Genomic DNA, 18,402 nt, shown 5'->3' with positions numbered 1-18,402 from the left:
GTTGAAAAGCAAGTTTTAATGACTCCAACCTAAGTGTATGTAAACTTCCAAGTTCAACTGTAATTATTCAGACGCTTTACTCAGTACTTTGTTGAAGCACATTAAGCAGCAATTAGAGCCTCAAGTCTTCTTGGGTATGACACTACAAGCTTGGCACACCTGTTTCTGGGGAGTTTCTCACATTCTTCTCTGTAGATCCTCTCATGCTCTGTCAGGTTGGATGGAGAGCGCCGCTGCACAGCTATTTTCAGGGTTCAAGTCCGGTTCTGGCTGGGCCACTCAATGCTGCAAAAATGTTTTTGTACCCTTTCCTAGATCTGTGGCTCGACACAATCCTGTCTCGGACCTCTACGGACAATTCCTTCGACCTCATGACTTGGTTTTTGCCTGAAATGCACTGTCAACTGTGGGACCTTTTATATTGACAGGGGTGTGCCTTTCCAAATCAATTACAATCAATTGCATTTACCACAGGTGGACTCCAAGTTGTAGAAACCTCCTAAGGATGATCAATGGAAACAGAACGCACCTGAGCTCAATTTAAAGTCTCCTAGCAAAGGGTCTGAATACTTATGAAAATAAGGTATTTAAAAAATAAATAAATGTCTTTGTGGAACGACCTAATACAAGTAAATAACTGATGGGCACCTACATCAACATCGTTCTGCATTTCTGCCTTTTCTCCATGAAATGTTACTTCCCCATTTCTGAACTGGCCAAGTCTTGTGGTTATTTTAGCCTACACTGTATAAGAGCAGTGTTGACATGCCACTTATTACTGTCATTGTTTTCCATTGAAGCAGACTGTTTTATTATCTCTATAATTGATCAATAAAAACGGTGTAGACAATTGTACTAAACTAAAGGGGAAAAGGGATTTGATTTTTACATAATAAATCTCATTCTTCTGTTTTTTTGACAGTCACGCTCAATCCTGAGCACCTTTACATGCACCTAATACTACATTTATATCTTAGCTGTAATGAAAGTTAAGTTCATACATTTCCCATGAACTGTGTTTGCCACAGACACAGCTGGTAAATGGTACTAATTCACACTTATCTCTGTGACCAGAGTTTGATGTAAATGACCGATGTTAATCAGACAACATGCACAACATCCTTTCACAGCTGCATACCTTTTAATAGAACTAAATAACTTCCAGCAATGTACTTTTTCTAAGAAGTTCTAGTCTGAGAGAGAGATTACGTATTCACAATAATTAAAAGCTGTTGCAGAGTAGGCTGTTGTTAAATTGTTATTTATTTATTCTATTTTAAATTAATAATAAATTAATTAATGATAAATAAGACCTATATGGTAGTAAACTACCAACAGTAATTATCATACAAAATAAACCCCCAACCTGCCTCCATAGGTTATGGTTATTCTTATAAAATAACATAGTTATTTTATCAACACTATAATCAAACAATAACAATATCGCCTATTGCATTTATTGAACAATTAGGTTCTATGGTCAGCACAGTTTTATAGTACGCCATAGCCTAGAAGAAAATATTTTGCTGACAATTAAGTATTTCTTTGTTCTTATGACAATAGAATACACCTCTCAAATAGATGGCACATGCCTTACCTTACAAGGAAAGTCGAACAGCTGAAAACTAGGATTGTGTGGGTCAATGATATTCTTAGTTCTAAGCTGTGTACAGAAGATAGGGAGACTCTTATGGGATCATGATTCACTTCTGAGGTCTGAGGCTTCAGCCAACTCATTTCCTCTCAGTCATATTAAAGGAACTACCCACACCCATCACTCTGCTGCATGCAGTGTGTGTGTGTGTGTGATAAAGGGAAAATGAATAAAAGGACCGATAAGGTCTACCATGTGTCGTGGTTACTAAGCAATGCTGCTGCAACCTCGTGTTGGAAAGTTGCGAATCGGAATAGTCAAACTCAAGTATGTTTATTTCAGCCGGGAGTAAGACAGGCTATCAGACAGCTTCTGTGCATGTCTCTGGTTTGATCAGTCCAATAACATGGAGGTCTTTGACCGTTTACAAGCTGCAGTTTTTTTGTTGACTTATTATCGTTCTTGCCAACATACTCAGATGTATCATTTGTCAATAGAGATCCCCATGCCGATGACTCGTTCCACGGCATTGATCATCAGTTTGACCATGAGCCACAGAGTCAACTAACGGTCATCTAATCAAATCAAATCATATTGTATTGGTCACATACACATGGTTAGCAGATGTTATTGCTTGTGCATTTAGTTCTGACAGTGCAGCAATATCTAAAATGTAATCTAACAATTTCACAACAACTACCTAATACACACAAATCTAAGTAAAGGAATGAAATAAGAATATACACATATAAATACATGGATGCGCAATGACAGAGCGGCATAGGCAAGATGCAATGGATGGTATAAAATACAGTACATATGTATGAGATGAGTGATGCAAGATATGTAAACATTATTAAAGTGGCATTATTAAAGTGACTAGTGATCCATTTACTAAAGTGGCCAATGATTTCAAGTCTGTATGTAGCCAGCAGCCTCTCTGTGTTAGTGATGCCTGTTTAACAGTCTCTCGGTCCCAGCTTTGATGCACCTGTACTGACCTCGATTTCTGGATGGTAGCGGGGTGAATATGCAGTGGCTCGGGTGGTTGTTGTCCTTGATCATTCTTTTGGCCTTCTTGTGACATCGGGTGCTGTAGGTGTCCTGGCGGGCATGTAGTTTGCCCCTGGGGATGCGATGTGCAGACCGCACCACCCTCTGGAGAGCATTACAGTTGTGGGTGGTGCAGTTGCCATACCAGGCGGTGATAGATGCCAGTCCGACCAGATGCTCTCAATTATGCATCTATAAAAGTTTGTGAGGGTTTTAGGTGACAAGACACATTTCTTCAGTCTCCTGAGGTTGAAGAGGCACTGAATGCTGAGCTATAGTCAATTAATAGAATCAATGTATGGATCCACTAAGGTAGGGTCATCAAGAGAATGGTTGTCAATATGATCTGATTTGTTCGCTAGTTGCTATGAATGATTCAGAAAGCACACTATATATAAAAAAAGGTGAAAATGGTGCTGGAGGGGATGGCTGCCATTTTACAGGCTACTAACCAACTGTGCTATTTTGTTTGTTTTTTCACATTGTTTGTAACTGTTTTTGTACATAAAGTTGCTGCTACCATCTCTTATGTCCGAAAACAGCTTCTAGACATCAGAACACAGATTACTCACCTCGAAGTGGACAAAGATTTTTTCATTAATGAGTCTGACGTAAAGGAAATACTGCTTTCCGGAGATCAGGCCCAATTCCATGTCATTTGTGTGAGGAAAAGGTGGAAGAACAGAGGGAGAAGATCAGGGTGCCCTGTGAGGATTCGGAGACGAGTGAGTAATTCGGCACTACCATCGGTTCTATTTGCCAAAGTGCAACCACTGGAAAACAAACTCAATGATCTACGGCCAAGACTACCCTACCAACGGGACATTAAAAACTGTAATGTATCACAGAGTCGTGGTTGAACGATGACACAGATGATATAGAGCTGGCTGGGTTTTTCGTGCATCGGCAGGACAGAGCAGCTACGTCTGGTAAGACGAGGGGCGGGGCTGTGTGTTTGTTTGTCAATAACTGCTGGTGTGCGATGTCGAATATTAAAGAAGTCTCAAGGTATTGCTTGCCTGAGGTAGAGTACCTGATGATACGCTGTAGACCACACTATCTACCAAGAGAGTTCTTATCTATATTATTTGTAGCCGTCTATTCACCACCACAAACCAAATCTGGAACTATGACTGCACGCAACGAGCTGTATAAGGCCATAACCAAACAAGAAAATGCTCATCCAGAAGCGGCGCTCCTAGAGGCCCGGGGACGTTAATGCAGGCAAACTTAAATCTGTTTGACCTCATTTCTACAAGCATGTCACATGTGCAACCAGGGGGGAAACAAACTCTAGACCACCTTTACTCCACACACAGGGACGCATACAAAGCTCTCCCTTGCCCTCCATTTGGCAAATCTGACCATAATTCTATCCTCTTGATTCCTGATCACTGGAGTGGCGTTAAGTGTTGAGGAGGACGAACTGTTTGATGCGATTCAGGCCCGGTGGAGCGTGTGGTGAAACAGAGAAGACGGTCTGTCCTGCTGTTTTGAAACAAGCTTGGCAATGTGTGGGGGCACCGGTTAGTTGAGATAATTGAGGTAATATGTACATGTAGGTAGAGTTAAAGGGACTATAAACAGAGTAGCAGCAGCGTAAAAGAGGGGTCTGGGTAGCCCTTTGATTAACTGTTCAGGAGTCTTATGGCTTGGGGATAGAAGCTGTTTAGAAGCCTTTTGCAGTAGCAGAGATAACAGTTTTTGACTAGGGTGGCTGGAGTCTTCGACAATTTTTTAGGCCTTCCTCTGACACCGCCTGATATAGAGGTCCTGGACAGCAGGAAGCTGGGCCCCAGTGATGTCGGAATCCAAGCAGTTGCCATACCAGGCAGTAATGCAACCAGTCAGGATGCTCTCGATGGTGCAATTGTAGAACATTTTGAGGACCTGAGGACCCATGCCAAATCTTTTCTGTCTCCTGGGGGAGAATAGGCTTTGTTGTGCCCTCTTCACGACTGTCTTAGTGTGTTTGGACCATGATAGTTTGTTAGTGATGTGGACACCAAGGAACTTGAAGCTCTCAACCTGCTCCAATACAGCCTCGTCGATGAGAATGGGGGCGTGCTCTGTCCTCCTTTTCCTGTAGCCCACAATCATCTCCTTTGTCTTGATCAAGTTGAGGGAGAGGTTGTTGTCCTGGCACCCCACAACCAGGTCTCTGACCTCCTCCCTATAGGCTTTCTCATTGGTGATCAGGCCTACCACTGTTCTGTCATCGGCAAACTTGATGATGGTGTTGGATTCATGCCTGGCCATGCAGTCATGAGTGAACAGGGAGTACAGGAGGGGACTGAGCATGCACCCCTGAGGGGCCCCCATGTTGAGGCTCAGAGTGGCGGATGTGTTGTTACCTACCCTTACCACCTGGGGGTGGCCTGTCAGGATTTTCAGGATCTACTTGCAGAGGGAGGTGTTTAGTCCCAGGGTCCTTAGCTTAGTGATGAGGTTTGTGGGCACTATGGTGTTGAACGCTGAGCTGTAGTCAATGAACAGCATTCTAACGTTTTCCTTTTGTCCAGGTGGGAAAGGGCAGTGTTGAGTGCAATAGAGATTGCATCATCTGTGGACCTGTTGGGTTGGTATTCAAACTGCAGTGGATCTAGGTTTCTGGTATAATGGTGTTGATGTGAGCCATGACCAGCCTTTCAAAGCACTTCATGGCTACAGACGTGAGTGCTACAGGTCGGCAGTCATTTAGGCAGGTTACCATAGTGTTCTTGGGCACAGGGACTATGGTGGTCTGCTTGAAACATGTTGGTATTACAGACTCAGGGACAGGTTGAAAATGTCACTGAGGACACTTGCCAGTTTATCAGCACATGCTCGGAGCACACGTCCTGGTAATCTGTCTGACCCTGTGGCCTTGTAAATGTTGACCTGTTTAAAGGTCTTACGGAGAGCGTGATCACACAGTCGTCCGGAACAGCTGGTGCTCTCATGCATGTTTCAGTGTTACTTGCCTCGAATCGAGCATAGAAGTAATTTCGCTCCTCTGGGAGGCTTGTGTCACTGGGCAGCTCATGGCTGTGCTTCCCTTTGTAGTCTGTATTAGTTTGCAAGCCCTGCCATATCCAATGAGTGTCGGAGCCGGTGTAGTACGATTCAATCTTAGTCCTGTGTTGACGCTTTGTCTGTTTGATGGTTCGTCAGAGGGCATAGCGTAATTTCTTATAAGCTTTGGGTAAGAGTACAGCTCCTTGAAAGCGACAGATCTACCCTTTAGCTCAGTGCGGATGTTGCCTGTAATCCATGGCTTCTGGTTGGAGTATGTACGTACGGTCACTGTGGGGACGACGTCATCGATGCTCTTATTGATGAAGCCAGTGACTAATGTGGTGTACTCCTGAATGCCATTGGAAGAATCCCGGAACACATTCCAGTTTGTACTAGCAAACAGTAGCTGTAGCTTCATCTGTAGCTGCTTCATCTGTCAACTTTCTTATTGACCGAGTCCTTGGTGCAAATTCTGGTCAGATTTGCCAAATGGAGGGCAAGGGAGAGCTTTGTACGCGTCTCTGTGTGTGGAGTAAAGGTGGTCTAGAGTTTTTTTCCCCTCTGGTTGCACATGTAACATGCTGATAGAAATGTGGTATAACTGATTTGAGTTTCCCTGCATTAACATCCCCGGTCACTAGGAGCGCTGCCCCTGGATGAGCGTTTTCCTGTTTGCTTAATGCCGTATACAGCTCATTGAGTGCGGTCTTAGTGCCAGCATCGGTCTGCAGTGGTATATGTACAGCTCTGAAAAATATAGATGATGTTACGGATACAGTTATCCTGTATGTGTGTATCCTGTGTGTGTGTTTCTTTTCTCTCCTTCTCCCCTCACAGGTGAAAATCATCACTCCCCAATCAGTCAACAATCAATCATCAATCAGAAGACACACCTCCTCCTACTTCCTATCCTATCACAGTTCCTTCCCCATGGTTTAAAAACCCCATCATTTGTTTGTTCTAGAGCTCAATCTCTAGCGCAATCTCTCTGTAAATGCCATGTCTGTAGGTCTCTGTGTTTCACTCTCGCTTTGTGTCGTAACCTCTCTTTTGTTTAAGCACCTCATAGCACTTTGTCATCACCTGTGAGTATTGTTTTTGGTTATGGTGTTTGTTTGTTGCTGGTGGGAAAAGGGGGAAACTAAGACAAGTCGCCCATGGGCATACACTACCCGTAGGTGAACTTTGTTAAATACACTAGTTAGAACTGGGCGGACCACCCACTGTATTTTTGGTTAGTTAGTTAGCTGTTGTTAAAGTAGGCTAGTCTAGCTTAGGGGTGTTTTTGAATACTTATTGTTTCTTTCCTTGGGTCCAGCTCAGCCCCTTTTCCTGCTCCCCCCATTACCGTGTGTTTATAAATAAACCTGGAGTTTGACGGTAGATTTCTGTTGTCGTGGTTATTTCGTTCACACTTTTACTTTGTCACAATAATAATTTGCATGAGTTATGTTACGGGTCTCATTACCATCCCCCCTAGACTGTCGGGCCAAAAGGGATTCGTAACAGATGATAACTCTCTTGGTAAACAGTGTGGTCTTCAGCTTATCAGGAGATGCTCACCTGAGGTAGAGTAAAACCTCGAGGCTTCCTTAGATTTCGTGCACCAGCTGTTGTTTACAAATATATATAGGCCACCGCCCCTTGTCTTACCAGAGGCTGCTGTTCTATCCTGCCGAAAAAGCTTACAACCCGCCAGCTGTATGTTAATATTGTCATTGTTCAGCCATGACTCGGTGAAACATAAGATATTACAGTTTTTAATGTCCCGTTGGTAGGATATACGTGCTTGTAGTTCGTCTATTTTATTATTGATTTATTGTACGTTGGCTAATAGTACCGATGGTGAAGGTAGATTACCCTCTCGGCGATGGATCCTTACAGGGCACCCGGACCGTCGTTCATTGTGTCTGGAGTAAATCCTTCCCGTCCGACTCGTTGAAGAAAATAATTCCTCCAGTACGGGGGAGTAATCACTGCCCTGATATCAAGAAGCTCTTTTCAGTCATAAGCCATGGTGGCAGAAACATTATGTACAAAATAAGTTACAAATAATGCGAAAGAACATACACAATGGCACAATTGGTTACAGGATCGTAAAACCGCGGCCAACTCTTTCGGCGCCATTACTGTGTCCGTTATCCAGTTATCCTGTGAGAACCTTTGTACCAAACCCATTACAGCGTTTTAAGTGCCAAACTTATGGTCAGCAAGCTTGCTTCCAGAAAATTGGAACGGAAATGGCGCCACACCAAACTGGAAGTCTTCCGACTAGCTTGGAAGGACGGTACCGTGCAGTACCGAAGAGCCCTTACTGCTGCTCGATCATCCTATTTTTCTAACTTAATTGAGGAAAATAAGAACAATCCGAAATTCCTTTTTGATACTGTCGCAAAGCTAACTAAAAAGCAGCATTCCCCAAGAGAGGATGACTTTCACTTTAGCAGTGATAAATTCATGAACTTCTTTGAGGAAAAGATTATGATTATTAGAAAGCAAATTACGGACTCCTCTTTAAACCTGCGTATTCCTCCAAACCTCAGTTGTCCTGAGTCTGCACAACTCTGCCAGGACCTAGGATCAAGAGAGACGCTCAAGTCTTTTAGTACTATATCTCTTGACACAATGATGAAAATAATCATGGCCTCTAAACCTTCAAGCTGCATACTGGACCCTATTCCAACTAAACTACTGAAAGAGCTGCTTCCTGTGCTTGGCCCTCCTATGTTGAACATAATAAACGGCTCTCTATCCACTGGATGTGTACCAAACTCACTAAAAGTGGCAGTAATAAAGCCTCTCTTGAAAAAGCCAAACCTTGACCCAGAAAATATAAAAAACTATCGGCCTATATCGAATCTTCCATTCCTCTCAAAAATTTTAGAGAAGGCTGTTGCGCAGCAACTCACTGCCTTCCTGAAGACAAACAATGTATACGAAATGCTTCAGTCTGGTTTTAGACCCCATCATAGCACTGAGACGGCACTTGTGAAGGTGGTAAATGACATTTTAATGGCAACGGACCGAGGCTCTGCATCTGTCCTCGTGCTCCTAGACCTTAGTGCTGCTTTTGATACCATCGATCACCACATTCTTTTGGAGAGATTGGAAACCCAAATTGGTCTACACGGACATGTTCTGGCCTGGTTTAGATCTTATCTGTCGGAAAGATATCAGTTTGTCTCTGTGAATGGTTTGTCCTCTGACAAATCAACTGTAAATTTCGGTGTTCCTCAAGGTTCTGTTTTAGGACCACTATTGTTTTCACTATATATTTTACCTCTTGGGGATGTTATTCGAAAACATAATGTAAACTTTCACTGCTATGCGGATGACACACAGCTGTACATTTCAATGAAACATGGTGAAGCCCCAAAATTGCCCTCGCTAGAAGCATGTGTTTCAGACATAAGGAAGTGGATGGCTGCAAACTTTCTACTATTAAACTCGGACAAAACAGAGATGCTTGTTCTAGGTCCCAAGAAACAAAGAGATCTTCTGTTGAATCTGACAATTAATCTTAATGGTTGTACAGTCGTCTCAAATAAAACTGTGAAGGACCTCGGCGTTACTCTGGACCCTGATCTCTCTTTTGAAGAACATATCAAGACCATTTCGAGGACAGCTTTTTTCCATCTACGTAACATTGCAAAAATCAGAAACTTTCTGTCCAAAAATGATGCAGAAAAATTAATCCATGCTTTTGTCACTTCTAGGTTAGACTACTGCAATGCTCTATTTTCCGGCTACCCGGATAAAGCACTAAATAAACTTCAGTTAGTGCTGAATACGGCTGCTAGAATCCTGACTAGAACCAAAAATTTGATCATATTACTCCAGTGCTAGCCTCTCTACACTGGCTTCCTGTCAAAGCAAGGGCTGATTTCAAGGTTTTACTGCTAACCTACAAAGCATTACATGGGCTTGCTCCTACCTATCTCTCTGATTTGGTCCTGCCGTACATACCTACACGTACGCTACGGTCACAAGACGCAGGCCTCCTAATTGTCCCTAGAATTTCTAAGCAAACAGCTGGAGGCAGGGCTTTCTCCTATAGAGCTCCATTTTTATGGAACGGTCTGCCTACCCATGTCAGAGACGCAAACTCGGTCTCAACCTTTAAGTCTTTACTGAAGACTCATCTCTTCAGTGGGTCATATGATTGAGTGTAGTCTGGCCCAGGAGTGGGAAGGTGAACGGAAAGGCTCTGGAGCAACGAACCGCCCTTGCTGTCTCTGCCTGGCCGATTCCCCTCTTTCCACTGGGATTCTCTGCCTCTACCCTGTTACGGGGCTGAGTCACTGGCTTACTGGGGCTCTCTCATGCCGTCCCTGGGGGGGGCGTCACCTGGGTGGGTTGATTCACTGTTGTGGTCGGCCTGTCTGGGTTGGCGCCTCCCCCTTGGGTTGTGCCGTGGCGGAGATCTTTGTGGGCTATACTCGGCCTTGTCTCAGGATGGTAAGTTGGTGGTTGAAGATATCCCTCTAGTGGTGTGGGGGCTGTGCTTTGGCAAAGTGGGTGGGGTTATATCCTTCCTGTTTGGCCCTGTCCGGGGTGTCCTCGGGTTGGGGCCACAGTGTCTCCTGACCCCTCCTGTCTCAGCCTCCAGTATTTATGCTGCATTAGTTTATGTGTCGGGGGCTAGGGTCAGTTTGTTATATCTGGAGTACTTCTCCTGTCCTATTCGGTGTCCTGTGTGAATCTAAGTGTGCGTTCTCTAATTCTCTCCTTCTCTCTTTCTTTCTCTCTCTCGGAGGACCTGAGCCCTAGGACCATGCCCCAGGACTACCTGACATGATGACTCCTTGCTGTCCCCAGTCCACCTGGCCATGCTGCTGCTCCAGTTTCAACTGGCCTGGGCCCTAGGACCATGTCCCAGGACTACCTGACATGATGACTCCTTGCTGTCCCCAGTCCACCTGGCCATGCTGCTGCTCCAGTTTCAACTGTTCTGCCTTACTATTATTCAACCATGCTGGTCATTTATGAACATTTGAACATCTTGGCCACGTTCTGTTATAATCTCCACCCGGCACAGCCAGAAGAGGACTGGCCACCCCACATATGCTCTCTCTAATTCTCTCTTTCTTTCTCTCTCTCTCGGAGGACCTGAGCCCTAGGACCGTGCCCCAGGACTACCTGACATGATGACTCCTTGCTGTCCCCAGTCCACCTGACTGTGCTGCTGCTCCAGTTTCAACTGTTCTGCCTTATTATTATTCGACCATGCTGGTCATTTATGAACATTTGAACATCTTGGTCATGTTCTGTTATAATCTCTACCCGGCACAGCCAGAAGAGGACTGGCCACCCCACATAGCCTGGTTCCTCTCTAGGTTTCTTCCTAGGTTTTGGCCTTTCTAGGGAGTTTTTCCTAGCCACCGTGCTTTTACACCTGCATTGTTTGCTGTTTGGGGTTTTAGGCTGGGTTTCTGTACAGCACTTTGAGATATCAGCTGATGTACGAAGGGCTATATAAATAAATTTGATTTGATTTGATTTGATTTGATGTTGCAGCAGTGTGTTGGAGGGAGATTTTTATATGTGAAGTGTACACGAGGGCATGAGACAAAGGAATGTGTAGTGTTGAGGGAAAAAGCTGTGTGTGTTAACTGCAGGGGAAACCATGGTGCTGGAGATCAGAAGTGTCTGATGAAAGAAAGGCAGGTCGAGGTTGCCAGGATCAGAGTAGAACAGAAGGTGTCCTTTGCTGAGGCAATCAAGAGAGTAATAAAGGAAGATGGGTCCAGGGCGAGGGATCCTAAGAAGCTCCCTGTGAGTAGGCCGTGGCCAATATAGAGTGATAGGAATACTGTGTTTCTTTAAGGTTGGCTTCTTACCGTTCATAGCCACGGTTATTGACTGTACCACAGAAATAGAACGTAAATCACAGAAAATAAATGTTGTGGTGGCAGGGAAGTACTTGGGTGTACGAGATTTTACTGCAGAGGAGTTACAAGGTGTGTTAAACGATGTTCTGGCTGCTGGCCTGATGTTGGATCAGATAGGGCCAAGTAGTGGAATAGTGGTGAGGTTTTAATGGGTGTAGGGTTAGTTGGTAGGGCAATTTTTCTTCCCTTTTCCCCATCCTTTTGCCCTTCTCTTTCGTGTCATGAAGTGTGAGGAATTCACACTCCAGAACAGTAGGTGGAAACCAATGATGTGTATTAACTCCGAATGACTGACAGGGGCTGCTGTATTTAACCCACTGCACAGCCATTTTGGTAATCTTGTACTACAAATATTTAGAAATGCATTTATTAATGTCTACATTTGCCTTTGACACATGTATTATATCACAGACACCATAATGCATACTTTAAATTATATTATGTGAGTAAAACATGAAAATATATTTCTTTCCTTAAAGTTATTTATTTATTTAGGTTCTAATGTTACTGTCCCCACTACAAGAACAAAATACTACAATTAATTTAATTGTGTCCTTGAAACATTTAATTGAAATATTGTAGAATTCCATTCATTCCTATGGAGGACTGCTCATACTCGGGAGTGCCAATATGGTCGACCGGTGGCTTCGAAGCCTCTCAATGGCCAATACATAGCATCAGCAATCCAGGGTTTATATACGTAATTGGCGGAAACACAGGAGCCTCACAATCCAGTACAGTAGGTAGATCAATATAAATTTCTTGTTTTGCTCTTAGGAACAGGGCACAATTGAAAGGAGTGTTTTCTGGGGTAGCATTCATTATGTAGATGGAGCAATTGAAGTTGAAGATTCCGTGTGTTTGTGATGCCTGCCATTTGGTGGGGAGTGTGGTGAAACAGAGGAGTCACTGTCAGTCCCTTTGAGTGTTGAGTCAGTCTCTACCCAACAAAGTAATGTAAGGATATATTAGTTATCCTGTTAGAGCTTTTGTGCCGTATCCACTGCATTGTTCCATGGTCATGTTGCAGCAGTATATAGGAAGGAGATTCCAAGATGTGGGAAGTGTGCTGGAAGGCATGGGACATAGGATTGTGTAGTTTTGGTGGATAAAGTTGTGTATGTCAATTGTAGGGGTGCCCAAACAATATCTTAAATAATTTTACATTTACATTTAACATTTAAGTCATTTAGCAGACGCTCTTATCCAGAGCGACTTACAAATTGGTGCTTTCACCTTATGACATCCAGTGGAACAGCCACTTTACAATAGTGCATCTAAATATTTTAAGGGGGGGGGGGGGAGAAGGATTACTTTATCCTATCCTAGGTTTCCTTAAAGTGGTGGGGTTTAATCCTCATCACCTCGAAAATAAATAATAAAATTAACCAGGACTTGCACCCCCCCCCCTCCCCCCAATTCTAGCTCTGACTCTACTGATAGCTATGTTACTGAGGAAGAACATTTACTTTCTACGCCTGTTATATGTGGTTGTCCCACCTAGCTATCTTAAGATGAATGCACTAACTGTAAGTCGCTCTGGATAAGAGTGTCTGCTAAATACTATAATGTAAATGTAAAATGAATAAGACTTTAAATGTGATAGGAAAGCATCCAACAGGAATGTGATTATTGCAAGGAAACAGAGACAGTGGGGCATGTATTGATACCGTGTGGGCAGTATGAGAGTTAAAGAGAGAGGCTGAGATCTAGTATAAGGGAGGAGATACAGTCAATTTTATATTGAGTATGTTGAAAATAGTATATAGAGTAGAACTTCATTCGATACAGTCGCAAATATTTTTTTAAAGAGAAACAGGGCTGGCTAGTAGGATTTAGTTTCACACTGTCGCTGGCACACACTGCAGTGCAGTAGGTGGCAGTAATGCACCATAACGTTGTATGCCAACCGCCGAAGAAGAAAAAGAGCTGTTTCTCCAATTATGTTGCCTTCCATGTAGCAGGCAGCCTGTTTTCTTGGACACTTCTATCTAGTTTTCTCCTACACCAAGCTGGTCATAGCATTTCCACCTCCCTGGAAACCATGGCCGAACAGGCCACGGAATCCGCCCGGCAGCCCCAGCACGACGGTAAAGCTTGTTCTTTTTTGGAAGTATATGATGTGGTGACGTTTCGAGCTAATCCAGATACTATAAGCGGCCTGTGAATCTTCGGTTTAGCTAGCACCATCACCCGACGTGTCACCAACCTTACCTATACTTGGCCATTATTTCACGGTTCACAATGGATGTATATATTACATAGCGAGCTTCACGGGCATCAAACTAGATGTGCATACTTTGTTAGAAAATACATGTATCGTTACATTTTGCGCGATAAGAATGGCATATGATTGCTGACCCACCTGTCTGGATCTATTTTAGCCACAAACGACGCTTAACTACATAGTCGAACTGTGTTGATGCTAACTACGTTAGCTAGCTAGCTGTCATTGTTTTGCAGCGCTTGACAGTATGCGAGTTATTCGACGGAGTGGAAGTTGGATAGTGGTGGTTATATTTGTACATGTAGCAAACGTTTTTGAAAACAGTTTTTATTGACACATGAATATTCAGTCATTTAGTTCTCCATCCCCTGCCCTGGTTTGCAAAATGTAGCGTCTAGCCCTAAAGTTATACAGGTAACGGTTTGGGGACGGGCCAATGTATGACGTTTTGCTCCAGACTAGTTTAGTTTACTAGCAAGCTAGTAACGTTAGCCACACTCCACAGATAAATTGTAAGCCAACATGTCTTTATACATTGAGCCTATGATTGAATTGAAAGGATTATTTTTCTCTTAACTAGTTACACCAAATCTGGCAAAGGAGATAATGAAATGTGTCATGACAATGCCGATGTTTACATGAATTTGCGCATGTGCAATAAGTTCAAATGCAATTTTATTTAACATTCAGGCATGCTTTCCAAGTAATACTGATTTATTAGGAAACCTACGTTTATGCTCTCCATAACGACTGAGATTGGTTTGTTGTCTTTTTGAGTAGTGAGTTAGGCTATGCATTATTAAGAATGGGGAAAAACTGTACAGTATGTAGCCTAAAGCTAGTGGACAGATGGGCCTATACTTCAAGTAGGCCTTAAGCCCCAAATCAACAAAGATTGGAACTTGCAACTAGTGTACATTCTGCGCTGGAAATTGACTAAGAAGTAGGCTATATAACCATTATGTTGGACACCGGGGAAGTTACTTTTCAGGCACCCCATGTTGTTTTATGTATAAACTTGAACCTCTGAACAACTTGGAAAACCTCGAGTTTGTTCTTTGGTAGGCTCATGTCATAGATCTTTGTTTAGTTTGCGTGTCTTAATGGTTAAACCTTTTGCTGACACTGTCAGTATGCCAATACAGTCATTAATAGATCTTGCCCCTAGAATGCTGCTTTGTATTTTGTACTGCACAGGTGTCATCCTTTTTGATGCACTACAATTAGTGAGATTGATTTGCTCTTTGTCCACCAGTTAGACCTCCATTTATTGTATGCTATAAAAAACACCAACCGTGCTTATTGTTGAAGTGAAGACCAAATTACCTCCCCCACTCAGTCCTGCCTGGGCAATACTTTTTTTGACCAGATTCCCCCTTAAAATAAATAACATCCCCTCTTTCAGGCTGCTGGTTGTAAAGAGAAATACCTTTTTATTTCTGGAAGTTTCTTTAGTGTTCTTGTTTTGTCCTCTTCCTTAGTGGTGCTCCAGCAGCGAATGGCAGCCCTGGAGCAGGAGAGAGCAGAGTTCTTCAAGCTCAAACAACAACTGGAGTCTGAGTTCAACCAGAAACGGGCCAAGTTCAAAGAGCTCTACATGTCCAAAGAAGGTGACTGTTCAATGTAGGGGTGTGACCTGAATTAGGGATCATTAACATTTAGAAAAAAAACTTAATTGAAACACCCCTTAGCCTACAATTTCCATTTCCCTGCAGACGTCTAACATAATAAAAACATCCCCATCAAAAGCTGTCTTTTAAGCTAGAGATATATATTTTTTTGCATGGGTTGCTTCTCAATCCACTGCATCCACGGTAGAAAAAAAAAAAAAACTTAACCCGACTCAACCTTCCTTCTCCCGCTGGCTTTCAGCAGATTCTGCTCTTCTGAAGTTGCTGGTAGTAGGCTAGGCGAGGAGGTAGTAGGCTAGGCGAGGAGGTAGTAGGCTAGGCGAGGAGGTAGTAGGCTAGGCGAGGAGGTAGTAGGCTAGGCGAGGAGGTAGTAGGCTAGGCGAGGAGGTAGTAGGCTAGGCGAGAGGCTAGGCGAGGAGGTAGTAGGCTAGGCGAGGAGGTAGTAGGCTAGGCGAGGAGGTGCTAGGCGAGGAGGTGCTAGGCGAGGCTAGGCGAGGAGGTAGTAGGCGAGGAGGTGCTAGGCGAGGCTAGGCGAGGAGGTAGTAGGCTAGGCTAGGCGAGGAGGTAGTAGGCTAGGCGAGGAGGTGGCAACCTTTCTCATGTTGAAAACATTTCTACTGATCTGCGTGCCATTATGGTATTCATATGCACATTTTTGTGGAACAGTTTAATTTAAATAAAGTTTAGGTACTGTATCTCAATCATTGTCATGTGGTTAATCAAAATTCAATCCAAATTAAAATGATACAAACCTAAAAAGTAACTTAATGCCAACTATTTAAAAATAGCCTACATAAAGGCAACAAATAAAAACATTGCAGTCTGCAGGTATAAAATATTCAGATTTTAATAAAATAATCCTATGAATCACATTGTTGCAGACACGCCATGCGTAGCCAAACTTGAAACTTTCTTTCAACTTGGGTCTGGCCTGAAGCTTGTGCTAACAAAATTGCAACATTGTATAAAATATTCTGGGCCCTCAGAATTTCCAGCTCCAGTGAGCTCGGGACAGACACAGCTGTAGGCTATTTGCTCAAGGGATAAGTTTCCACTGGATCAGAGCATGACATTTTTTCCTTTCTCGCAGAGTGGGTATCGAAAGATTTTTCAAATACATTGAAGAAATATTGACATTCTCAATGGATGTAAAAATAGACTTTGTTTTCTTGCTGTTTGCGGGGAAGAAAGCTCCACAGCTCATTAGTCGTGGTGCGTTAAGCCAATCAGAAATACTATCAGATCCTCTAATGAGAACATTTTATATGCCTACTTTTGCGTGCAGGCCAGGTAGCCTATAGGCCTACTTCTATGCGTAATCAGGTGCGTGTCCTTATTCAACATTGACAGGAGCGAGCGCACCAAACAAAAGACATTAACTAAATTGACAGCTCGTAAATGGAATGAAATAACCCAAAACTTGTTTCTCACAAGTGTAGCATAGGTTGTGCACTCTGCAAACTACATGTCAACTCTGAGAATGAGAATGAATAAATGACGAATAATAATATATTGCATGCATTAACAGAAATTACCGTAACCAAACACTATTAGAAGTGATAGGAAATAATGTATATCACCAGTATTATATTTACCGTTATGTAATGGTAAATTGATAGACATTAACAGTCAAACGCAAACAATTCGCATGTTATGAAACAATGAATGTGCACCACTTGTTTGGAGAGAGATGTGCATCTTAGCCACACACTCCTTCTTGGACTGCCATCCCCACAGCCTTTGCAATGGAGGTGAGCACTATTTGGTCGGTAGTCAGAACTGTATTTCCCCCTAGCGGTCATATGCAGGACCATATCTGAATTGTGATTTCACGTCACTTAATTTTTTTTATTTTTTACAAGATCATTGAACTAGGGATGTTGACTATCATGCCATTTTGCTAATTGTAAACTCCCAACTAATTGTAAGCTTCATGAATATGGGAGAGGGCAAGGGGGATACCTAGTCAGTTGTACAACTGAAATGTCTTCCGCATTTAATTCAACCCCTCTGATTCAGAGAGGTGCGTCGGGTTGCCTTAATCGACATCCACGTCTTCGGCGCCCGTGCCCTGGTCTCCTGGAACATATCCGGCCTTATCATGGGGTAACTCTCTTGTATTTTCCTCAGTTCCTCAATTTTCTTCCCCAGAGGAGCTGAAAAGCCAGGCAGCGTCTCTGGAGGGAGCCCATTCGGAGCTGAGTCGTGTCCAGGCCCAGCTGGAACAGGCCCAGGCAGACATGGAGAACATCAAGGCAGTGGCCACTGTGTCAGAGAGCACCAAGCAGGAGGCCGTTGACCAGGTCAAGGGACAGTGGCAGGAGGAGGTGACCTCCCTACAGGCCATCATGAAAGGTAGCTAGGCGAACTCTACTTTGCCTCCTCTGGCTTTCATTTAGCCATTCAGTATCTAGTTGGTGACAATGTTGGAAGGCTTTCAGAAAAACTGTAACCCATGTAACATTTAGTCTAGTCTAGGCCTTCATAAAAGGCAGTCATTCATTCTGTTACAGCCTTGATGACGTATCATCTTAGCCTGACACGCAGACATTAAAATAGAATAGGATTACAATTCTGTGGCTAAATAAGTTGAGTTGAAGAGTTAAGCAGTGATAAGCCTGGTTGCAAATGAACTGCTACGCTTTACACTGAGGATCAGTTTCAACACAGTACCAGTCAATGCTCCCCCCCCCAGACACAGTGCGTGAGTACGAGGTGCAGTTCCACCAGCGCCTGGAGCAGGAGCGTGCTCAATGGAACCAGTACAGGGAGGCGGTGGAGAGGGAGATGGGCGAGCTGAGACACCGGCTCTCAGAGGGTGGACAGGAGGAAGAGAACTTGGAGAACGACATGAAAAAGGTAGGCTGGTTTCACACCTGGGGGGGGGGACATCAGAGTACATGTTTCCTTTTGTCAGGGTTGGGGTCAATTCCATTTCAATTCAGGAAGGAAACAGAAATACCAATTCCAAAACAATTTCCTTATAGAGAAGCGTTGACGAGAATTATA

The 18,402-nt window shown here is 43.5% G+C and overlaps 1 protein-coding gene across 1 annotated transcript in view; it reads left to right on the top strand.

Moving 5' to 3' along the window:
- The first annotated feature begins 13,453 nt into the window (after positions 1–13,453).
- The window catches only part of LOC115105468 (rab GTPase-binding effector protein 1-like), a 34,724-nt gene continuing 29,775 nt past the window's right edge, over positions 13,454–18,402 (top strand). The window contains exons 1-4 of the mRNA XM_029627560.2: positions 13,454–13,625; positions 15,244–15,372; positions 17,545–17,748; positions 18,089–18,252. Coding sequence (XP_029483420.1) covers positions 13,580–13,625; positions 15,244–15,372; positions 17,545–17,748; positions 18,089–18,252 — 543 coding nt within the window. The 5' untranslated portion in view covers positions 13,454–13,579. The remainder of the gene's footprint in view (positions 13,626–15,243; positions 15,373–17,544; positions 17,749–18,088; positions 18,253–18,402) is intronic.

Source organism: Oncorhynchus nerka, linkage group LG22, assembly GCF_034236695.1.
Source record: "Oncorhynchus nerka isolate Pitt River linkage group LG22, Oner_Uvic_2.0, whole genome shotgun sequence".
Taxonomy (NCBI): Eukaryota; Metazoa; Chordata; class Actinopteri; order Salmoniformes; family Salmonidae; genus Oncorhynchus; species Oncorhynchus nerka.
This window is presented reverse-complemented; position numbering and strand designations above follow the sequence as displayed.